The sequence below is a fragment of the Mangifera indica genome, chromosome 6, assembly GCF_011075055.1.
Source record: "Mangifera indica cultivar Alphonso chromosome 6, CATAS_Mindica_2.1, whole genome shotgun sequence".
Taxonomy (NCBI): Eukaryota; Viridiplantae; Streptophyta; class Magnoliopsida; order Sapindales; family Anacardiaceae; genus Mangifera; species Mangifera indica.
The window spans coordinates 11079622-11105003 of record NC_058142.1 but is presented as its reverse complement, the minus strand read 5'-3'; the positions used below and the strand labels follow the sequence as shown (position 1 = coordinate 11105003).

Sequence of the window (25382 nt, the reverse complement as noted above, 5' to 3'; positions counted from 1 at the left end):
TTATCATCATGGACATTAACGAAAGACAAAATGCCGGGCTTATTGCAGCATTAACTAACACAGACCTTGATTACTGGAAAAATGAGGTCTTTAAACATGAAAATAAATTACATTTCTATCGTTATTAAAGCACGAAAACAGTACAAGCTGTCAATTATGAATAAAATTTCACTCGTTCTTGTAAGAGAACATAATAACGTAACAGTAAAAAAGCAGATAAGTTGTTAAACATTAATTCAATTTTTACTTGGAAGGAAACTAACAATCAATAAACCAAATGTTACCAAGGGGCAAAATTTTGCCCCAGGGATTACTTAAGTGACAAAAGGGCACAGGTTTAAAACCCGCTGATGACATAACAAAAACTAAACTGACTTACACACCACAATCAAAATCCTTATATCCTTAGATCTACCAACTAAAAGCTGACAGAACCAACTATCAAATTAACAAAAGGAAAAAAAACAAAATTTCAAACTGCATACCAAAATAAAGTACATCAAATAACCAATTCTTCAGCCTGTGCCATGAAGATACCGATGAAACAACTCCCCTTCAGCAAGCTGCATACAACTTCCTTGTATGCATGCAAAAAAATTGCCGACAACATGAGCCTCACCAGAATAATACATCTGGAATGTCCATCTGGCTCTGCTTCTTTTGTTCAATTGTCAAAACATTACAAACTCCCTATTCTTTGGATGAAGGAAGAAGAGGAGGCTTAAATGACAATAGAGAAAAGGAACGTCACCGGATAGGATGATATTGTGCAGAAATTCTCTTGGGAGGCAACTTGCGCAGAATGTACAGGACCAGAGCCGAAGGTAGGACCTCAACCAACTGATATTTGGAACATGATCCCATACTTAGACAAATACATAAGAGCGAGGAAATACAAATAAACAAGCTAAAATGAATACCATGTAGTAGATCAAATTCAAAACGGGGTGATCCAAAACATCCAGTGATGCATCCGCATCAAAAGCAGATAGAACAACCTGCAATTTGAGAATTGTGTTAAAAATACATCCAAGTTATCTAATGTGCATTCAAGGAAACAGCAATTTCCCAGAGAGGAAATGAAGTAACAGTACATTATGATGTGACCTATTTTTCTGATTCAGACAAAACATTAAATCAAGATTTGAATCTTGCTTGGGTCAAAAAATAAAAACAAGTACAGAAAGTTTATGTTGAGATAGCTAGGAAACCCCTAAAACATATTTAATTTTACAATCTAAAACTCTCCTTAGGGTAATCTCATACTAAACCAGGGAAATGAACTGTTTATGAAATATAATTAAGAAAGTCAGTCCGTGATTTGCATACATTATCTCTGAAAGTCAAACCGGCCAAACTGCCTAATAACATTTCAAAGCCAACATGAGTGAAAAATTATATTTTTGTTTTATTGTACCAAATTAGCCAATTGTTGAAATTATTAAGTGGCAAAGCTCACACAATTAAGTGGTAAATGACAAATTAACTCAAAAGAGTGATTTAAGCTACCTGCTACTTGGGGCAGGCACTAAGCCCATGTAAACCCAGATCGTCAATTTTCCTGTCAAATATAACACTTGATCGTTGCCTATTTCAGTCCTTGAATTCTGGTCACTAAAATCATTAACTGACTGGAGGAGCCAGGCTTGTTCATTGAGGTTGAATAAACCAGCTCAGGACACTACTCAACTTCAAATCATGTTGTTATAACTTCTAAATGAATCAATTTAGGTTTTATCATATTTTCACTTCACTACCTCAGATGAAAACCCTGAATTGTATCCTTATTCTGTTTTGGCATCTTTAAGGAACAAAAATATTATCATCTTTTCACATAAAGATTACTGGTTCAACTTTTCATTCTTAACCATAAAATTAGAACAAGGTATAAGCAAATTGTTATTTTTCCCAAGTATGTGCAATCAAACTGATCAAACTGCCGCAGTTAAAACTGAACTATACTAAGAGTATGACAGGTATAAGAAGAGTTAAAAATGCAATAGTTTCTTAAGCACTAAAAGTTGAAAAAAATTGTTAAAGCATGAGAAGATATTCATTTGACATCATAGGTGCAATAGTGATTGAAACATACCACAAAGCACCTTATCAGGAAGCAGGTGAAACAAATGGCTGTAACAGATCCAACCTACAAAAAAGCAATTACCACATAAATGATACACTGATACTCCTTTAAGCTAAATGTTTTTCCAAGGTAATCTTGTAACCACCAGTCTTTCCATGTTTCCTAAAAGAAAGGCTGTTGCAGTCCACTTTTGTATCTTCATATTGTGATAAATTAACATTCATCTGACCCATTTTGTTACCTTCCATAGCTATGGTAGTGTCATAGCACATTCCTCCCCAGAGACATAATGCATGTACACTAACAATGGACTGCAATGAATACATCTCTTTATAGCTTCCCCTTGAATAGAATTCATGCAAACCCATACAAAATGCAAACTTATATGACAATGGACAGAAATATTCCCACAACTATCATGTTCATAACTTTAGCTTTGGTACCATCATGAGAGACAACACACAACTGCATGAACACTCTTCCAGATTGTCATGATAAATGTCTTCATAAATTCTACTGAATAGACATACAAGCACGCAGAAAATGTAATTCCCAATCAACACCTAACTGTCATGGAAGAAAAGTCAGACCATGAACAAATCTCTCAACAACAATACAAAAAAAAAATTTTTGCCGGACTGCCAAATACGAAACCAAGTATCCAAGAAAACTCATAGAAACTAGTAAATCATTTTCAATGATCCAGAATATGAACTGCGAAGAAAGGGAACAAACCTCATGAAGCTTCTTTCTTCTCCCTTTTGATTCAATAGGGAAGCGTCTCAGCATGAAAAATAATCTAAAAGTGCAGTATGTAATGATCCACAAGAAAAAGATCCACAAAAAAAACAAACATATGTTACACAAGTGAGAAATTTAATTGAAACTGCTTCAATGCTTTAACCATTACATAGCCTTTTAACATGTGGAGACTCACCTTCCTCCATATAGCAAGAAACCCAGTGCAGCAATAAATGATACCACTGAAGAAAAGATAATATATTTTAGCCGTTAAATGGAAAAATGTTTCTTAGAATGCAAAAAATAATCCAAGGAAAAAAAGGACAAACTAAGGTGCTATTTCCAGCAGTGGACATCTAAAAATTAGCAGATAATATGATACCAGACTTTACCTGCAATAAATAACTTCCCAATTAATTGTACCACCGTGTTTTCATCTATCCAGAGATATACCCATATGCAAACCTGGTACAAACACCTCATTGAAGAAATATCTTACAAAAATTACCAAGGTAAAAAAACATTTCAGAAGTTGATTGTATGGGGCTTCATCAGAATTCTTGCAAAACCTTAGACTACAACTTATACTTCCAAGTTAAAACTTTCAAATCAATCAACACAAGACTGCAAGGAAGCCTCTAGTAAATAAAAATAAACAACAGCTACTGCAGTAGATTTAAAAATATCAACCAGCTATAAAATATACTTTTATGTTGATGCAGTAAGAAAGTGAGATAAAACACACCTGTAAAAAGTATATTGCAGCATTGATTGAGATATAAACAATCCGTAGTTTATCAGTTGGTAAACTTCTAGCCTGCCCATCAATGAAAAATGTTGAATTCTCAAAAATGTTAAACACAAAACAGCTTCCACATGGATGCAGAAATCACTAATAAAGCAAGGCTATACTAACAACAATAAAAGAAAAACACCTGTAATGCAATATGATCATGAACATTTACTTGCCTGGTGATATATCTCAGCCCAAAAGAGGACAAGTAGTGTGTATGTAGAAAAAAACAGAAGTCCAGGAAGATCCAATAATACCCATGTCAGTACCTAGTTAAATATACAGCAGGATTATGTCAGTACAAAAGCTGTATGCATTATTGATTATTGATGAATATGATGCAACTCTATATATATATATATATATATATATATATATATATATATATATATATATATATATATATATATATATTAAAGTATCATCACATTCCAGTTTAACAAAGAGGTGCACAATTCACTGTTCCTAGAACTTCAATCTACCGATAGTATAGTTGGCTAGGCCGATCAGAGAAAGCAACTATAGACACAATTAATCTCCTTTAACAAACATCATTTTCACGTTGCTTGAACTTTTCTCTTACAGCATTCAAAACACAATTTGAGCTAAAATAGATCCAAGAATCCCAAAAAAATATAAATGGTAAGGAATAGTGTACTATGATGTTCAGATCATGTACATAAGGCTGAACAAATTCAATAAAGCTACAAGCCAATGCATAGGTGAAAAATAAGAATTTGACATACACAACCAACTGACCTTGGGATGCAAATTAAACACTTCATGATGAAATCCAAACACGATAGCACGTACTATAACGGAAAAAAATAAAATTAATTTCTGACAAAATGATAAGCAAAACTCTTTACATGTCAAAAAATACAGATTATCACCTCCATTAACAATAAAATTCATAAGATGGAAAACCTTCTGTGTCGTCCAACCATACTCAGGCACTCTTAACTCGATTCTTATTAATTGTATCTGCACATCATGAACACTCATTTAAAAACCTCATAATTTTTCGCTATCAAATCCCACCACAACATCATAGCACAAGAATTTCACAATTTTTTAACATAGTAAAAAGTAAAACTGAACAACAATGTGAACACCTAATAAAGCAAAACGGCAATGAATTAATTCAAAAGTTATATATCATCGCATAACTGTAAATAAGAATCCATGATTAAAAGAAACAGTTGAAAAGAAGGAGAAGGAGAGAAATTGCAAAGATAACCAGAGCAACAGAGGAGACAAGCGCGTAAGCAGCACAGAGAGTGTAGAAGATCCCGTCCTGCCACTCCGAAGAATCGTTGATCTCGTCCCACCAGTTGCCAGACAGAGGGCCTAACTCCACAGGTGTTAAGCTAAGTGGCATTTTCGTAAATCTTCTCATTATATGCAAACTTTCTCGAGAAGCTATTTTCTTTCTCGAGAAAGTCAAAATCCTTGCACCAAACAAGTACCAGCTAGCTGTGAGAAGCAGAGAAACGTGACAACACCCCAAAGGCAAAGGAAAGAGAGAGATAGCGAATTTGGCTATAACTCTCGACCAGACGGTCTTGCTCTGTCTCTCACCTAAGCTTCTACGAGATTAACTGGTTGTTACCATGTATTATTACATGCTCACGTTTCTTATTGGTTGGTCATGATTTTGACACGTTATTATTTTTTATTTGTTTATTTGTGTCTTAGAATTAAATAGTATTTTTGTTAAAAATGCAATTTAATTTAATATCATAAATCTTCTCAATCTTCACCCTCTCTAATGATGGAAAATTTTAAGCAATGCCATAAAAACATGCGCTGTGAAATTTTGTAAACATAAATGCGAACCTAAATTTTTAATTCTATTTGTGTTATTAATTTGAATGCGTTTTTAGGGTCTAAGATAAGTCAACTTTCACAATCTTATTTGTCTGGATACTGTAATCCTGAGGAGACATGATCTCTTTGTTTTTTGTGCATTTTTGGGTTTGGAAGAAGAGAAAGAGAAGAAAGCTTTTTGCTTTCTGTACAAACGTTATTCTCCTAGGGAGATAGTTTTTGGAGATATTTATAACAGTTTAATTACCTCTCAATTGTTCTCCAATTGTCTTTTGACGGTTTTTTTTTGTCTTCTGGTCAGATCAACCTATTATAGGTAAACTCAAATCTAAAATCTCTTACTCACATATGATAAAAAATTTGAATAAAATATTTAGCCACAAAAACCTTATATAATAGTACATTTTATACTTGTAAATGTGTCATACAATCTCATGAGTAATTTGTACTTGAGAGTTAAATATTATACATTTGTTAGAAATAGCATAATCGCTTCAACCCAAATATAACATAATAAAGCGTTACGCTTGTAGTATCCAAGACTTATTCGATAACACTACCTCTCTTTAATCTCTCATTTATCATTATGTTATTTTCCAATATATTCATGATCAAATCCATTCGCCCATATGAGTGACATGATTGGTCAGTCAATGGACACACATAATATATAAGTCTTCCCTTCTACTCAGAATTCTCAATTTAAACTTGGTTGTTTTTCTAGTTGTATTTTATAGATTGAATTGTGTGTGGATATAAGTGTCAAGCTAAGATAACAATACTAAAAGTAAATATTGAATAACAGTAAAGAGTCAAAGGGTACCAATATGAGGTAACCCTTATAAAGTCTCACATAGTAAGGGAGTAGAGATTCATCCTCTCACTTCTTCAATTGGCCCTCTTACTAATGCACATATGGTATGAATTATGTGTTACAGTGTGTATTTTCTCAAATTTGATTACCAAGACTGTACAGATCATAGTACCCAACGCCTAACCTACATTCTTAATTATCTTCTCACTTGCAAATATTTATTCACGTTAAAAACTCACATCTAACATTTACAAGTTATTTGGACGTGAAAAATCCAAATCGATCATTTTCAAATGTATTTACCTACGACCTCAGCTTGATCGATCATCAAAGTGACATTTTACTTTTGACCAATATTTTGTTGAGAAATTTGTCTCCCATTAGCATATCTTCTCAGTAATATATTTATCAAGAATAATGTATTATCTTTGCTTGCTTTTTCAACTTCAAAGGGGATTGCTTGTGTGAATGAGTCAATTTCTAACTTGTGTGAAATTATAATATTGTTAAACTAAAAACAATATGTAAGAATTTCATAATACAAGTTTAAAATAGAAAAAACTTGAATTCATGGTTTTCGATGTTGTGTTACTAATACAATATATAAGCGCTACAACTTACAAGTCACAGTCTATGCAATCAAGAGATTTAACATGTTCAAGATATATGTCTCTTGAAGCAAGTTCAGTCAAAGAATCGTGACCATACACTGCATATAATTATATTGTACACTTATTTCCCTTTTGGAAATAATGTCTCTCAAAATATTGTGTCTAATGTCAATATGTTTGGTTATTCTACAAAACTCAAAATCTTTTATGAAAGTTATCTTATCTTGATTATGTCAATGGACAACTATTGCCCTAACAATATCGTCCTATTTTTCTAGATTCACTAATAATCTTCTTAACCAAATAGTTTCTTGCATAATTACTAAATAGGCTATATACTCAGTCTCCATTGTGGATAAGACTATGCATGTCTGTTTTTTATCGCTCCAAAATATGAGTGGTCCTTTTAGAGTAAGAAAACAAAACCAGAAATTGATTTGCATTGGTCTAAATTACCTCCCCAACTAGTATCTTAATAACCAATCAAACACAAATTTGATTTTTAATCATATGAACAATAATCCACACAACCTTCTAGATAAATCAATATCCTCTTGACAACCTTTCAGTGCTTTTTTAGTGTTTAACTCATATCGACTAACCAGTTCGACAACAAAGAACAAATGTCTAGGCATGTACGCACTATAGTATACATAATATATTTGATGACATTTCAATAGGTAATTATTTACATTTCTGTACTATCTACTTTCATTTTGAGTTTTAGGACATATGTTTCAGCTGAATAATTTGTAATTTGATATAAGAGTATCAACGGGTTTGTAATTTATTATATTGAATCATTTTGAAATCTTTTTAATATTATATTCTTGTGATAGAGTCAAAAACTTACTTGAATAATCCCTTTGGATTTTAATTCCTAATATGTAATTTGCTTACCCATATCCTTCAGGTCAAAAGCATGGAAACCATCATTTGATGCTTATCACTTACTTTAAATCATTTCTAGCGATCTACACATCATCACACACAGAAATAGAATTGCAAATTTGTCATTAGACTTTGTCACATAGATATAACGATCTTGATTAATCATCTTAAAATCATAAGATATTAAAATCTCATGAAATTTCAAATCCCATTGTCTGGATGATAGTTTTAGGTTATATAACGTTCTTAAAGCTTGCACACTTTGTGCTTCAGACCTATAACAATGAAATCTACACATCGTTTCATGTAATTTCTTTATCAAGTTCTCCACTAAAAAAAAAACTGTCTTAACATTTATTTGATGCAACTTTAAAATCAAGTGCATTACTATAGTTAGAATCAAATAGATTGAAGTAAATATTATGATTGACGAAACTTTTTTTTTTTTTTACAATCTATACTTTCTTATTAGGTATAATTATTCGACATAAGACAAAATTACATCTATTTAATGAGTGATCTGTCTTACGATTGATTCAAAGAATCCATTTGTTCCTAATGAGTTTTCGACTTGGTGGTGAGTTAACCAAAACCCAAACTTGGTTTGTTTATATGCATTTCATCTTTTCTTCCGATGCATCTTACATTTTTCCTTATCAAAGGATGAAACAATTTCTTTTATGATTTTAGGTTTTTTATCATCTTGGGGAGTGTTTATGAAAACCTTGTTTTTAATTTAAAAAATATTGCTAAAGTACTTTTGAACATCCACTCCTATACAATTGAGGATCATTGCTTCTATTATTGGAAATAGATTGAAGTTTAATCTCAATGCTCCCACTTGGTTAAAATGGATGAAACAAATAACTGAGAATCATTGCTCCTACTATTTAAAAATCGGTTGAAGCTCAGTCATATTTGATCCTACTATCTAAAATGAGTATAGGTGTTATCTCTTAGGACTTAACTAATAATCGTTAAGATGTACCTATCCTCATTCTTCTCTCATCTTATACAGATGAAATTTTTATCAACATCGTCTCTATTAGAAAAAAATATCCTCTATGAATATAACATCTTTTAATACAATTTTGGTTAATCTTTTAGTGAAATTCTCACTAATGTACATATATACTTTGGAGTGTTCAACGTATCTTATAAAGATAAAATCCTTTCTTCTTGGTCCTAATTTTTCAAATTCATAGGAAAAATTATAGATAAACACTACTAACCATTGAGGTTGCAATATTTTAATTCATATATTCTATCTGTCTATAACTCATAAAGAGTGGAAACAATTGATTTAGTAGGCACTCAATTAACTATATAAGCAATAGTTAGCGTTACATCATCATAAAGTGATGCTAAATATTTGCATGCACCATTATTAACCTAATCATTTCTAATAAAATTCAATTTCTCTTCTCTGCTACACCATTTTGTTGCAAAGTTCTTGGAATTATTAGTTGTAATAACATTTTTTTTTATTACTCAGTTTCTTGGACTTTTCAGACAAATACTCAAGACTTCGGTCAATTCTTAAAACTTTTATCTATTTTATCTAATTTATTTTTAATCTCAATTATATATAGTATCTAAAGTAGTTTACTGTTTTTAACTCATAAAAGATCAAGTAGACAAACCCTAATCGGGCACAGTAGTCAACACAAATAATGAAATACGAGACACCTTCTCAAAATTTTACATTCATAGGAACATATATACCTAAGTATATAAATTGCAAAGAAAGTCAAACTATTACAGCTTTGTCAAATGGTTTTTCGAGTAGTTCTTTTAGTTGAGCAATGCTTACTATAGGTACTTTTATTTATGTGAAAGTTTTTAATAAACTCTCATGGGCTAATTTATTCAATCCATCTTAGTCAGTTTGACCTAATCTAATATATCATATATTTGCATTCATATTCATATATATAAAAGAAACAAATAATGAAAAACTAACATTATCATAATAAAAGGTGAAAAACACCATATAACCATTATACCCTAGTTTAAGAAGAATAAGTACTTTAACTAAGATTCGTTGAATATTTAGAATATATTAGATTTCATTTATGTATAAGATTCGACCACCTTGCAAAACTTGTTTGCTCATGTCCATCCCTCTTACTTCAACCTTTGAATTGTTGCCTACATAAATCCAATTCACCTCATTTGGAATTCAACAAAAATCCACTAAAGCTTTTTTATCATGAGCTACTAGATCGATGGTTTTAAGTCTATAACATATATTGGATAATACTCAGTTAATATCATAGTATTAGAAACTAAAGTTTCATTATTTTATGTAGAATAATTTTCAACTTTATTCATTGACCAATAACTCTCGTTGTTTCTATTGCAATAATTTATCTTGTTTTCGCCTTTTCTTCCAGTACATTTGTCGTTCTCTTGTTTTAATTCCTTATTCTTATTCTTTAGGCATTATATGACCTCCTTCTTTATTCGGACTTAAGCCAATCATTTTTTAAATCATAAATAACTTTTGGAACTTGACTTTGTAATGTATGCATGAATACCTAGTTCAGCTACCTCATAGGCGCTTGCCTACTAGTTCTATGTGATGCAAACTATCAACAAAAGTCCTTATATTTTCATTGTATGTACTTTCATGCACTTTCACTCTCGGGAAGAGATCATTCTACTATATGAACTGATTATTCATTTATCAGATTGTGCCTAGCTAACTTTAGTTTCATAATTATATTTGACATTCTATCAAATTTAACAATCAATTACCTTGATTTGGAGACTATAATTCCTCCAAACTTTTCTATCTAAAACCATACTTATGGCATTTACAATTGAACATTACTGGTACTCGTATACTAAATCAATATTCATGGAATTAGTTAAGATATCATACGAAGTAAGTCTTGCTTCTTACATGTGTGATATTCGTCCACATCACATTTATGTAAGACACCATTCGAGTTTCTATCCCTTAGTCAACTGCAACTTTATCATAACCTGATTTACAGCCTCTAAAGCCTTTCACTCATTTAGAATATTGTGCATTTTTAATTGTCATATATCTAAATTACCCCTATTTAGTATCATCTTCATTCAAATCAACCATCATGTTCTAAGATGTTATAGTTAATTAGATCACAAAGGCATATATTAGACATAACTCAATCAATGCAATTAAATACATATCAATTATTACAATTATGAGTTAAAATTTAAAATATCTTACATAAGAAACAGAATCAAAAGTTCATTACGTTTCAAATCATCTTCCATAACTCAAATGCTTGATATTTTAAAATTCAATCTAATTGCGTCAATATTTATTTTGGATGAAAAATTCACTAAATTTTACTAATCTTAGAATTCTCACATTTAACATATATAATATGTGATACAACAAATATACCACTTATTTTGATTAAGACCATTTCATCAACTCGTATCATTCTTACAATTACTTTATCCATGATAAAGTCTCTTTATCATTTGTAATAGGCCAAATACCTTGTATTTAATTAATTTTGGGAATAATGAGAAAAGAGTGGATTTTCTTATGTACATTACTATGCATCATTTTTTCGCAAGCTGTAATGTATCTACTCAGTCCTAATAACCTTTATATTTTTATCTCGAACAAGATCATTCATTACGGGGGCTAATGGGCTTGCATGAATATGATTAGACTATATGTCATCTTTTTTCTAATTAAGAAAGTATGAATTATCTTTTAAGTCTAAATCTTTAATGTATATATATAGTCTCTACATACACCATTAGATCATATACTTAATGTGATGGTCCCTAGTTAACAAGCTTGCATGAATTAGAAATATGTGTTTTTAGAAATTGGAATGAGATATTATATGCCTTTACACGTCGAGCATCACACAACTACTACACGCTAGAAAAATGGGTTTCATGTGCCCAGACACATTGAAAACAGTATCTCATAGGTTGTCATATGCCAGAACATGCCTCTACGTACCAAGACAATGTCACACACACCTTTATACATTAAGACAACATTGCACATGCATCCACACACCCAAATACATGTATGTGCATTCATGTGTCGAAGATAAGTCACATGCACTGCCATGCACTGGGTGAAGTCTTTCACATATTGGAGGACTACTATTGACATTGACAAACAATAATCGATCATCATTGACCATTCAATTGATTATCGACCAAATTTTGATCGTTGATTGATCAACTGAGCCAGATGGGCATTGACAGGTGTGGGCTTAACTCGGTTGACCCATTGACCAAACAAGTCAGGCAATTAGGCTTTCCCAACCTAATTGCAACCCAATCACGCATCAAAGAACCTTAAAACTACCATGGTCCAATTCACCATTTTTAATCAACTACTGACAACGACATCATAGGGGTTTTGAAGCTGTTAGGCTAACTGTCCTACTCGAACCAACATCAGTCGCCAATGTTATCAGATTTCGATGATGCAACGATGAGAAGAAAACCACTTAGGTGTAATATCCTCTGGTACTTTTCAAGAGCATTTATTTCTTTTGGCTTTGCTTTGAGAATTTCCAATTTTAAATATATATATATTCAAATATATATGTGTGTGTGTGTGTGTGTGTGTGTGTATAAAAACTACAAAAATACAAAGGTATATAAATATGTTAGTGTGTTTTGGTGTTGATTTAAGGTGGTTTTAGTAAACAAAGAAGAAATACAAAGAAAAAGGAGTCAACTTGATAAGTATTGGCTTGAAACAAGGTAAGTTAAACCATTCTTTATATGTTTCAGATTTTATGCTTTTGATTCCTTGCTACATGTTATAAATGAAAATTTTGAAGTTGAGAAATGTTGTTTTGCCATTTGAGGTATCTATGTGTATGATTTTGTTCATGCCAAAGAGTTGAGAAATATTTACAATTTTGCCACTAAGTTCGTCCCACATTTCGATTGTCCTATTTGATGAATCATGAGTGTTATTATAGCTTGTTGGAAAGCTCTTTGAATCCTCTTTTCAATTATATATAGTTTGTATGAATTGGAGACCGTTTGGACTATTAAATTGCTTGAATAAAAAGACTACACTTCTCCCACATTTTGACTACCTTATTTGATGAATTATAAGTGTTGTTATAGCTTTTGAATCCTCTTTTCAATGATATATATTTTGTATGAATTGGAGACCGTTTGGACTGTTAAATTGCTTGAACAAAGACTGCATTGCTTACATAAATAGTAATTACAATTTTTTACCACTGATTTTGTCCCACATTTTGACTACTTTGTCTGATAAATCATGAGTGTTGTTATGGCTCGTTGGAAAGCTCTTTGAATACTTTTTTCAATGATGTATAGTTTATATGAATTGGAGACCGTTTGGACTATTAAATTGCTTGTTCAAAAAGACTGCCCTATCAAATGAATAGTAGCTATAGTTTATGGAAGGAAAGAAAGAAAGGAAAGGAAAGAAAAAAGAAAAAAGAAAAAGAAAAAGAAGGGAAATAAAAGAAAGAAAGGAAATTTGGGACTCAGAAGTCAGGGGTCGTGTAACATCCCTCCCTAGAAGTACTACCCATCGAAGGAGAAATGTTACGAATTAATATTTGAAGCGTCTATTTTTTTTTTCTTTTTAAAAATACTTTAAAATAAACACATCATTAAAAGTGTTTAGGAAGTATTCCAAGAAAACTGAAAATCTGGAAGCGAACAAAAGATGTATATACTCATATGAAAACTTATCTGAAAGTATCTGAAAATAGGGAGTAATTATATGCAACTGTACCATAATCTCAAAAAGTCAAAAGTCAACAAGAACATGTCACTGTATACATGTAATATAAACCAGAGATAACCTACTACAGGCTGATCTACCTACACTGACCTGACCCTGCCTCGCAGCTACCTCGATCACCTGTACCTGTAATCAGGAAAGAAAAGGGAGTGAGTGATAAGAACACTCAGTAAGGGAAAAGAATCAAGTAAACTATCTTTTTTTTCCTGTTCTAACTGACTTTTGGGACTCAACCTCACATTCTAACCTCTATAAAAGATTGGAGGGGTAATTTAGTTCACTTTTTACTATTTGGGTCATACTTTGTCTCATCTGGTGTCTATTTGATACTTTCTGGAAGCTAACTATAGGGATTTGACACTTTTCTAAGCTCGAGCTCTCTTTCTTTTTTCATTACACCATTTCTGAATCTGAATTGAGCTCTATTACGAGCATGCTCTACTGTGAGCAGACCCTACTGGGGGTCTATGTCCTACTACGGACATGTCCTACTGCGGACGTGCCCTACTACGGACGTGCCCTACTACGGACGGTGTAGTGTAAAGTGCCCCCTCATAGTTTATAGCATGCATGCGAGTCTTATATCTTACTAATTTTGCTTCCATCTAAATTTATTCATAACTCACCAGACATTACTCTTGGGACGACCCTTGAATCTTGAGTCCCAACCTTTTCTTGCTTTTCTTTTTCTCTTTTTTTTTTTTCCTTTCCTTTCCTTTCCTTTCTTTCTTTTCCTTTCCAAACTGTGAAATACTGTTCATAACCCCGTTTATTTGATAGGGCAGCCTTCTTTTTCATACAATTTCACAGTCCAAATGGTTCCTAATTCATACAAAATATATATCGTTGAAAAGAGGATTCAAAGAGCTTTCTAAAAAGCTATAATAGCACTCATAATTCATTCAATCAGGCAGTCAAAACAGCAGATAAAGTCAGTGGCAAAAACTGCCTCCTCTGTTTATTTGATAAAACAGTCCTTGTGGTTCATGCAATATTTAACAATCCAAATGATCCCCAATTCATACAAGATATATATCACTGAAAAGATAATTCAAAGAGCCTTCCAACAAGATATAATAGCACTCATAAATCCTTATATAAGACAGTCAAAACGTGAGATGAAAGTAGTAGCAAAACTGCCTCCTTTGTTTATTTGGTAAAGCAGTCCTTTTGGTTTATACAATATTTAACAGTCCAAATGATCTCTAATTCATATAAGCTATTTATCGTTGGAAAGAGGATTCAAAGAGCTTTCCAAAAAGATATAATAGCACTCATAATTCATCAAATAAGGCAGCTAAAACATGGGACGAACTCAGTGGCAAAAACTGTAAATATTATGCAACTTTCTGCCATGAACAAAATCACATACATAGACATCCCAAATGGCAAAACAATATTCCTCAACATCAAAATCATCATTTATAACATAGATCCAAGGAACCACAAGCTTAAAACATGTCACATATCAAAGATGATATCTCTTACCTTGTTTCAAGTCAAATCTTTGCAAGTTGGCTTCCTCCTCTTTGTTTTGCTTCATTTATCACCAAGATCACTTTAAATCAATACCAAAACACACTAACATATTCACATAACATGCATATAAACATAGATAAAAGGAGAAGGAAAGAGATCTTTGGTTACCAAAGCTTCCAAGGTGCTTCTCTTTTTTTTCTTTTTATTTTATCTTCCAATATCTCTTTAATTTCTTCCTTTGGCTTCAAGAAAGCAAAGAAAAGGCATGAAAAATGGTGGCTGCTGGAATATGGACGAAAAATGATGGAAAAGTCTTCTCTTTCTCTTTATATATAAAGCCTTATCTCTTTCTCTTTTTCCTTTTCTTTTTTTTTTTTCTTTTTCTTTAGGTATATATATATATATATAAACACACATATACACGTAAAACAAATATATGTACTTAAAATGGAAAATATCTCTAAATAGAGTCAAAAGACATAAATACCCCTGGAACATACCTGAGGGTATTACAGGTCGTCCCAAGAGTATAGTCTTGTAGGTTATGGATACGCAATAGTATCCCATATGCCTAAAGAGAAAGAAAGGGCTTGAGCATGAGTTTTACTTTTAGATGAAAGCAAGATCTATAAGAGATAATGCATGCATGCTACGAACTATAAGGGGGCACTTTACGCTACACTGTAGTCTGTAGTAGGACAAGTCCATAGTAGGATATAGACCCAAAATAGAACATGTTCGTAGTAGAGCATAGTTCAGAATCCAAGATAGTGTAATGAGAGAAAAAATAGAGCTCAAGCCTAGAAAAGTGTCAAATCTCTATAGTCAACTTTCAGAAAGTATCAGATGGACTCCAGATAGGACAAAGTATGATCCAAATAGTAAAAGATGAGTTGAATTATTCCCACAAAGGGAGATAGTTCACTTATTTCTTTCCTTTACTTGGTGTTCTATTCCCTCCCTTCCTTTCCTTTCATGATTACAGGTACAGGTGATTAGGGTAGCTGCGAGGCAAGATCGAGTCAACAAGGATAGATCTAGACTAGAATAGTTTATCTCTGGTTTATGTTACATATGTATGGCCTTTTTTAGATATAGTTTTCAGATAATTGTATAGTTGTATCTAGGGGTATGTACATGATTTCTCCATAATCTCAGATGCTTTCAGATGAGTTTTTTTATATGTGATATATACATTTTTTATTCGCTTTTAGAGTTTCATTTTTCACATAACAATTTATAAACACTCAAATGAGTTTATTTTAAAGTTTTTGTAAATAGACGTTCCAGATATTAATTAGTAACATTTTTCCTTTGGAGGGCAATACTTCTGGAGAGGGATGTTACATTGAGTCTTAGTTTTCGTTGGATTTTCATCGATTTTGACATTATTTCGATGCAATTTTGAATCCAATGCATGTAAAAGACATCCAGGCTTCATCCTAACATGTTTCTAAACTTCAATTTCATGTAATTTGACCAAACTTAATTTGAGCCCAAAAACTAATTTTAGCGAAAATTTTCAATTAAAAATCACAGTATCCATAATTTAATTGCACAAAATACTTGACATATACACAACCTAGGCTATAATACCAATGATGGAGAATTTTAGGCATGTTATAAAAACACATTTTGTGAAATTTTGTAAACATAAATGCACACCTAGATTTTCAATTACGTTCGCTTGTTGATTCAAATACATTCTGAGGGTCTAACGTGAGTCAATTTCCACGACCCCATTTGCTCGAGTACTGCAATCCTTGGAAGACATGGTCTCTTTGTTTTTTGTGCATTTTTTGTTCTGGGAGAAGAGAAGAGAAGAGAAGAAAGGTTTTTGTTTTCAATAAAAACATTAACCTTATGGGGAGATAGTTTTTAGACATACTTATAATAGTTCAACTGCCTCTCGACTATTTTCCAATTGTTTTTTGATAATTTCTTTTATCTCTATGTCTGATTAACCCATCACGAGTAGACTGTGACCTAGTATCTTTTTTTTTTTTTAATTTTAACATTTTTCCAACTATACATCTCTATATTCATTGAATTATTGTTAATGTTCTTGGCTACGTATGTTTCTGGTTTTCCAATTGTAGGCAATAGAGTTTGTAGGATAAAATCGCTGAAATTTGAACTGTATTTTGTTTTTGATGTAAAGTTGGAATTAAATTTGGTTTTAATGTATTATCAGGATTGGGGCTTTGTGTTTCACGTCTAAATTTTTATATGAAAACATTCAATGACATAACAAAATAATATATATTCAACAATTAACAAACCAATTTGTTATTTTTAGTAATTAGTAAAAAAAAAAAACTTAAAATGAGAAAAATAGTTTGTAAATAACAGTGTGGACCAAATGTCATACTATAAATGGGCGTAGTTAACATATGTTACCATCATTGCTTAGCTTTTAGATTTATTGGCTTCACTTAGGGTGTTTTCCAACAACAAAGAAATGAGGAAAAAAACCATCGTATTGCTCAATTCTCTCCTCTCTATCTTAAAGATGATAATTTCAATTTGAATTTAAAGTTTTTCACCCTCTCCAACTTAACAAAGAGAAAATTATCTGATAAAAACGAAAAAAAGAGATAAGAACGAGGATAAAGCTACAAAATATCTCTACAATCAAAGACAGACCAGAGATATAAATACACGTGTTCTTTTCCTGTTTCACTTCTGTCCTCATCTTTGTTCCTTTATATTAATATCTTTGTTTATAATTTTAGATTATTTATGTTTCAAATTTATTTATATTTTTGTTGTGTATATTAATGTGATTAATATATGATATTTGTGACATTTTAAACAGTAGACTGAGTTTAATTTTAGTTTATTTTATTATTTAATATATTTATATTGTGTTTAGAATGTACGAAGAGGAGATTTTTTTTTTTGAGAGGATGGGAATGAGGACAATAAATCATTTTCATCCCCGTAATAGAGATAGAGATTGAGATCTTCTTCCCATCCCTCCCGTACCCTCCCAATTTCGTATATGAATTTCCATTGATGATAACTAATAAATTTTGATACAAATTGAATCTTTGACCCATTTTCTTTTAATTATTTTGTTTCACGTATATTTATATATTAAGAAATAATTTTATAATAATATAATATAATCAGGGTTAAAATGTTGGAGATGTAATGGCATTTGACTATTTAAAATCAATGTATAACTTTGACAAATGACTGAAAAAGTAAACTTTTTAAACTTATTGAGATGGAAATCTCATTGCGCAAAGTTTGTGTGAGAATTCTGATTTGGCCATTTGTTTAACCGCTTCAAATTTTGGCTAACATTGTAATTTTTTATTTTCTGATTTATATTTGTCTGAACCCTAAACCCTAGATTACCGTAAATTATAAAAAAAAAAAGATCTGAAGGTTCAGGTAACTTAAAAACCCTAGCTCTCCATTTCTGATTGTCAAACAGCAATGGCCTTATACTCTCGCCTCCGCACAACTCTCAACCTTACCTCACTTAAAAAACGTCACTTCTCGGCGTCGTCAGTCCTCGCCTTTGGTGATTCGTTGCCGTTGACCGCCAAAGAAAAGACACGGGCCGCTCTTTCTCTCCTCAAGTCAGAATCCAATCCCGAACGTATTCTCGACATCTGCCGAGCTGCCTCTCTCACTCCCGACTCTCATCTTGACCGCATCGCCTTCTCAATCGCCATCTCCAAGCTATCCCAAGCCAATCACTTTAACGGCATTGCACAGTTCCTTGAAGAACTCAAGACCCGACCCGATTTGACACGAAACGAACGTTTTGTTTCTCACTCTATCGTCCTTTATGGTCAAGCAAATATGATCGAACACGCCATCCGTACATTCAAGGAAATGGAAAACAACGGCTTTTGTTATTCTGTGAAGTCATTAAACGCGCTGCTATTCGCCTGCCTAGTGGCGAAGAATTATAAAGAAGTGAAACGAGTATTCGTTGAGTTCCCGAAAATTTACTCAATCGAGCCAAATTTGGAGACATATAATACTGTGATTAAGGCCTTTTGTGAGTCAGGCGATTCGAGTTCAGTGTATTCTGTGTTGGCTGAGATGGATAGGAAATCGGTTAAGCCCAATAGGGAGACGTTTGGGACTTGGTTAGCTGGATTTTATAAAGAGGAGAAGTATGAAGATATTGGGAAAGTTTTGAAATTGATGGAGAAATATAATATAAAGTCAGGGCTTGGTGTGTACAACATAAGGATTCAGAGTTTGTGTAAGCTGAAAAAACCTGTGGAAGCCAAAGCATTGTTTAATGGTATGTTATCAAGAGGGATGAAGCCGAATTCGGTAACTTATAACCATTTGATTCATGGGTTTTGTAGGGAAGGGAATTTGGATGAAGCAAAGAAATTGTTTAAGAGTATGATTAACAGAGGGTGTAAACCGGATAGTGAATGTTATTTCACTTTGGTGCATTTCTTGTGTCAAAGCCGGGATTATGAGATGGCACTGAAGGTGTGTAAGGAGAGTATGGAGAAGGGCTGGGTGCCAAATTTCACTACAATGAAGTTGCTTGTGAATGGACTGGCGAGTGTTTCCAGAGTTGATGAAGCAAAGGAAGTTGTTGGGGCGGTAAAACAGAAATTCTCTAAGAATGCTGATATGTGGAATGAGGTTGAAGCGGGTTTGACACAATAGAGAAATTAAGGTATGCAAGTTTGTTAGATGAGTATGGAGATGAATTAATAATACTAAATTTCAGAATTTTGTATGAAAAATTATATTTTCATTTAATTTTATTGGCTTATGGAGATTTGATGTTAATTATCTGAAGCTCATGTAGTTATTAATTTGATTCCTGATTCAATTGACACAATGAAGTAAATGGAGTACATGTAATTAAGTATGTGATGTGATATTTTTGGTTTGATTGATGTTGGTGAAATTCTAGATTAGCCAGTATAATCTTCAGAAAAGTTCACCAGGAATTGTAGGACAATTTGATTGTTAAAAAAACTTCACTTTTATCTGCTGTTGGTCAAATCTATTGCTACACCACAACTTTCAGTTTGATAATTAGTTGATCTGTGATATTCAAAATATTCTTGTCAGTGTTATTCCAGTCAGTATTTAGATGAGGAGAGAAAGCTTTAGCCTTTATGGATGGATGTAACTCGTTTATCACCTATAAACCAGTTTTGGGAATAATTAGTTTTTTTACAGGTAGAAATATAAATTTTAGCACATTTAAAATGAGTAATGTAGGTATTTATAAACAAATATTTACGGGAAAAGCTAAGTAATTCTGAATTAGGGAGTAAAATCAATTATCCCCCTATAGTTATCGAAATTAAAGTTATTTGGGTAATCATGACTATTTAACCACCTTACCTCCAAATGTTTCATTAATTAATCAACAATCCCCCTAAAATTGTAATTGTGTCCTATATTTGTTAAATGTAAGAGGGCAAGATGGTTTTTTATCCTCTTCTTTATTTTCTCCTTTTCCCCCCTCTTTCCCCCTTTTCCTGCCCTCTCTTACATTAAAATTTGCCACCAATAACCTATGGTTGAGTGGTTATGTGTCTCCCACAAACAAGAACAAAAATCCACAAATGAATCTACAAAACATAACAAATATCCAATCTTCCACAGACCCATAAATGGAAACCCACCAAAAGCATCAATCAAAACCAAAATAGAAAGCAAAATACCAAACAATAGGACAACAACAATCATTTCATAATGATGACGGCCAAGAATTCTGTCTAGTCCACACATGCTAGAGGTCACCACTCCAAGCTGTGTGTGGGCTAGGAATATTGGCAGCTCTAGTCAAGTGTAGATAAGGCATGTTAGCCATGTGAAGGTTGTTGGTAAGGTGGTGATTGTGTGATGATGGGTGGTTATCTAGTTTACGGGATTGTTCTTTAGATGGCTTTTAATTGTAGATAAAAAGGCAGGGAGAAGAAAAATAAAAAAAAGAAGGAAAAGGAGAAAAGAAAAAAAATAAAAAGGGAAGAAATTAACTTTTAATTAATCAGAGCATTAAAGATCTTTGACTTTGTTGTAGTGGTCTTTGGAATAACGTTGTCTTGCTGAAAAGTTTTTCAAGATCAGAAAGATAAAGCAAAGCCTGAGATAATTTTTTGTAGTTGGTGTTGGGTGTTTTGTAATTTTTTGTAGTGGTCTTTTAATTGTATAATAATGTCTCTCCTGTTTTTGTTCAATTCTTTTTGTAGTTGGTTTGATCCATTTAAGATATATAATCTAGGCAACAACATTATGGGATTGCCAATTAATAAGCTTATGGTGATTGATTTGTTCTCTATATTTCCATCTGCTTTGATGGTGTTGGGTGTTTTGACTTTCCAAGAGTGTTTGATATTTGTGGTAGGGTCAGTATGTGTTACTAAGGGAGAAAAATCAATTTGATTTTGCAACCCTAGTGGTTGGTACATGGCTATGGTAGGAAATAGGTGATGTTAAAGTTGTTTGAGAAATATGAGGTTGTTGCTTTTAGGTTTCTAGAACATTGGTTGTGGTTTTTCCTTTTTTCGGAGTCACAAGGTCTTATGATAGTGAGGCTGGAGAGTTACTGAAGGATTATGTTTTGGAGGATGAGTATCATTATCATTGACCCATCCAGTGGGTGAAGGCAGTGAGGATGTTGAAGGATAAGCAACGAATCAGACATTTGATTCTCCAAGTAATCCTGCAAAAGGATTTTCATCTTTCTATGCTTCGTAAAGCAAATTTCTTTTGCTTTGAGGAGAGAAGTGATCTCGTGTCATCTTGTGAGCAGGATTGTAAGGATCAACTTGTTGAATGCAGCAAACGTAGACAATCCGGATTTTCAAGATCATGAGATTGTAATAGTTATTTTACTGTTTATATTAAAAGTTATAAAGTTTATTATCCCCCCTCCTCCCTCAAGTTTTAGAAACTAACATTTCACCTTTATCTAAAGTTTTCAAACTTTGAAAAGTAATATTTTTATCTTCAAACCTAGGGTCTTTATATTTTTCAAAACTCAGTTGCCCCTCATTGCTTTAAAAAACAATAGTTTCACTTCCACTTTTTAACTTCATCTTTTGGTGTCGTCTTCGGCTACCTCCTTGTACTGGTGTAGCGACGGTGGTGTGATGAAGAGATCTCTCTTCGTCGCACAACCCAAGTGACAAAGGACGACGCTTTGTCATCCTTTGTCGCTTGTCGCGTCTGGACGATGCGATGACGAAGGACGACGAAACATCGTCTTTCATCTGTTCTCCTAGATTTGGACGATAAAGGTTTGTCCTGTGGTCATCTTTTATAGCCGGAGAAGAGAGATCGATAGAAAAAGTCGATTGTCGGTGGTGGCCAGAGAAGGAAGCAAACCCATGGAATGTGGTTCTATTTTTGTTAAAATATTATAGCCTTTTTATGATCCAATGCACCATAAAATTCTTTATTTTACTGTAATGGTATTTATGTGAAGTTATTATTAAACATTTTAAAATTTAAATATCAATATATCATAAAATTTGTTACATTGATATTATATTTTTCTGAAGTTTTTACAATTGATTATTATTTTTTTGATTGACACGTATTCAATGTTATCCCCTTACTATGATAATTTATTAAATTTTGTTTGAAATGTTAAAGAAATAGTGTAAAAAATTCATTTTAGAAAGGCCTAAGGACTATTCTTGCCCCCCTCTCCAAAGTTTTAGTACATTTACAAAATCATATCTATAGAGTTTAAAAAATCAAAAGTTTTATTCATGGGCTAACTTTTGTTAAAAGAAATAAGGGTAAAATCGTTATTTCATTAATTATATTAAAAAAATATAAAATTCATTATATTTTTCCCCCACAATTTTAAGAACTAACAACTTCATATGTATTTAAAAATTTTTAACTTTTAAAAGTAACATTTTCTCTTCCAAAACTCAGAGTTTATTTTTCAGAGGCTCTTTGACCACCATTTTCATCCACTGGAGAAAATGTTTCAACTCTACCATCTTGTCAGCCACTCTTCATCTCTTCAAAGCTTCCATATGACGCAACAAAGACGCATCTTCATTGATTTCAAAAGAAATGACAAAGACGAGTCTTCGTGGACTCTGTCGATTCTTCTGGAATCGACAAAGTCTTCATCGCTTCTTGCATTGGAGAGTGAAGATTTGCTGGTCAACGATATGTGGGTTGAAGCGTTGTCGTTGGTGGTCGAAGAACATCTAGAAAATAATCTCTAGGTTTTTTTTTGGGAGGGGGGGGGGGGGGAATGTTACTTTTAAAAGTTAGAAAATTTTAGGTAAATGTAAAGTTATTAGTTTTTAAAAGAGAGAGAGGAAAACATAATAAATTTTATATTTTTTTAAGATAATTAATGAAATGACGATTTTGCTTTTACCTCTTTTAACAAAAGTTAGTGCATGAGTAAGACTTCTGATTTTTCAAACCCTACAAGTGTTATTTTGAAAGCACACTACAACTTGGAGGGGAAATAGTCCTTTGGCCTTTTAGAAACTTAAACATAGTGGTGTATTGGTAAATAAGGCTAAAATATTAAGCATATTAGACATTTTAACACAAATAATCAACATTTTAGTTAGATAAGTGAAGTGGTGTGGTTTTTAGGTTTGGCAATTACTCATTTATGGGGTAAGAAAATTCAAATATTGATCACATTATAGAGAACACATCTCGTTTGGAAAGTTTATAGGTCAAAAGAACTAAACCCACATTGTATCACATTACTGGCATGCTTGGAATATTAGGCATGAATGGGCTTCCTTAGAATATTTTCTTATTTAGACTTATATTGTTTTAGAAATCTAATTAATTTCAATTTCTTATTTTAGGAATTTTAATTAGGTTTGATTTATTATTTTAAATGTTTTCCTCGTTAGAATAAGATTTGTTTCAATTAATAGATTTTAGAGTCATTCACTTTTCCCCACCCAAGGTTTAGCCCAAAACACTTTTCCACCTTTTCCCATCCAAAAATCCAACTCTATTAGCAGGGATTGAGCTCTGATACGGTAAATGACCATGATAACCCCCATATAAAATCTCCCTCTTTCCTTTCTCACCCATCTCAAACATTCTCATTTCTTCTCTCTTTCTCCTCTGCCACCTTTTCTTTCCAACTCTGACTTTTCATCTGCCATTTAATAACATATTGTTCTTATTACTTTACCCAATCCAATAGTTTGGCCTCTCAAGGAATGATGGAGTTTTTGTGTATTATCTTTCACTTGGCTGCCAAGAAAAACTAGGAAAGAAATATAAATCTTTCATTGTTATTAAACAATAACTTAGAGAGAATTGGGTTGAATTAAGAATTGAGAGAAGAATAATATTTATGCAAAGAGAATTGAAGTAAATGAAGAATTGAGAGCAGAGTAAAAACTTATATAAATTCAAATGATCATATTACAAAGGGAATGAGGGTATTTATAAGCATTATCCGCCACCACCACCCTATAAACTCAAAATATTGACTTGCCTTTAATTGCCTTAAATGTGTTCACACATATTTTGTTCTTATTGTCTTAAATTGAGGCTTAGGCAATAAATGCAATGCCTAATCTTCTTTCAATTTAAACAAGTGGAAAGCCACAATTTTACGTCACTATCCTTGGTATTTTTACCACTTATAAATAATTACATTAATCTCACTAAAAAAAAAAACTCAGTGAGATAAAAACTAAATCGAAAAAACGTAATTATTTAATGTCCTATAAAGTAAGGTTATATGTGTTTTAACCGCTTCACTAAAAATCTTACTAAAAAAACTTAGTGAAAAAAAAGAGTATAGTACACATTTTGTGTAATATGTGACATGCTTAAACAATTTGTTTCCTTTGATAAGTGCTCCTTCTAATTAATACTACCCCTGATTGTAGTGAGATTAACTTGATTACCTATTGAGTTGTTGCATATTGATGTTATGCACTAACTTTTCAAATATTAATATTGGTAATGTTTTGGTGAACAAATTTGCAAAGTTGTTACTAGTTTATATTTGTTTGACATCAATCATTTAGCTTTGCTGGAGCTTATGAATATGAGAGAACTTTAGTGAGATATGTTTGGTTTTATCTCCTTTAATGTATCCTCCTCTAATTTGAGTAATACATGTTATATTGTCTTCATATAATATGAAATAAGTGTCTATTGTAGGAAAAATATTATATGCATTCTGAATATAATGGATGAAAAACCATAACCGTATACATTCTTGGCTGACTTTACAGAAAGCTAGAATCTCTGAATGATCTGAAGATATTGCAAGTAAAGTCTATTGGGTAGAGCACCATAATATTAACGTGTCATTATAAGTGAAAATATATTTCATTTATGAGTGAGCCTTATAAAGGTTAGAAAGGTACTAATATTTACGTATCCAACTAAACCAG

At 32.3% G+C, this 25382-nt stretch overlaps 2 protein-coding genes across 3 annotated transcripts; one reads left to right on the top strand and one right to left on the bottom strand.

Moving 5' to 3' along the window:
• Nucleotides 1-221: 221 nt before the first annotated feature.
• On the bottom strand, nucleotides 222-5211 carry LOC123219493 (tobamovirus multiplication protein 1). 2 transcript variants are annotated; one of them, XM_044641479.1, is made up of 11 exons: nucleotides 4858-5207; nucleotides 4511-4601; nucleotides 4377-4429; nucleotides 3794-3886; nucleotides 3570-3641; nucleotides 3217-3289; nucleotides 3021-3066; nucleotides 2819-2882; nucleotides 2093-2146; nucleotides 921-998; nucleotides 222-840 (listed from the first exon to the last, which is right to left on the bottom strand). In XM_044641479.1, exons 1-11 carry the CDS (start codon nucleotides 5014-5016, stop codon nucleotides 748-750), a joined length of 876 nt encoding a protein of 291 aa, XP_044497414.1. In that variant the 5' UTR covers nucleotides 5017-5207; the 3' UTR covers nucleotides 222-747. The 2 variants fall into 2 exon arrangements, with proteins under 2 accessions (XP_044497414.1, XP_044497415.1); XM_044641480.1 differs by lacking the exons at nucleotides 4377-4429; nucleotides 4511-4601 and having other exon boundaries at nucleotides 4858-5211.
• Nucleotides 5212-18320: 13109 nt separating this feature from the next.
• LOC123217926 (pentatricopeptide repeat-containing protein At1g61870, mitochondrial) lies at nucleotides 18321-19900 on the top strand. The gene has a single exon (XM_044639010.1). It carries the CDS (start codon nucleotides 18460-18462, stop codon nucleotides 19666-19668), a length of 1209 nt encoding a protein of 402 aa, XP_044494945.1. The 5' UTR covers nucleotides 18321-18459; the 3' UTR covers nucleotides 19669-19900.
• Nucleotides 19901-25382: the final 5482 nt, after the last annotated feature.

Excerpts from the sequence above, each read along its gene's own strand:
- LOC123219493 (XM_044641479.1), bottom strand. The coding sequence starts at position 5,016 with ATGAGAAGATTTACGAAAATGCCACTTAGCTTAACACCTGTGGAGTTA. Across the intron at positions 4,430-4,510 it reads GAATTTTATTGTTAATGGAG|TACGTGCTATCGTGTTTGGA; the intron begins GTGATAATCTGT and ends TTTCCGTTATAG. Across the intron at positions 3,887-4,376 it reads TGTTTAATTTGCATCCCAAG|GTACTGACATGGGTATTATT; the intron begins GTCAGTTGGTTG and ends ATATTTAACTAG.
- LOC123217926 (XM_044639010.1), top strand. The coding sequence starts at position 18,460 with ATGGCCTTATACTCTCGCCTCCGCACAACTCTCAACCTTACCTCACTT.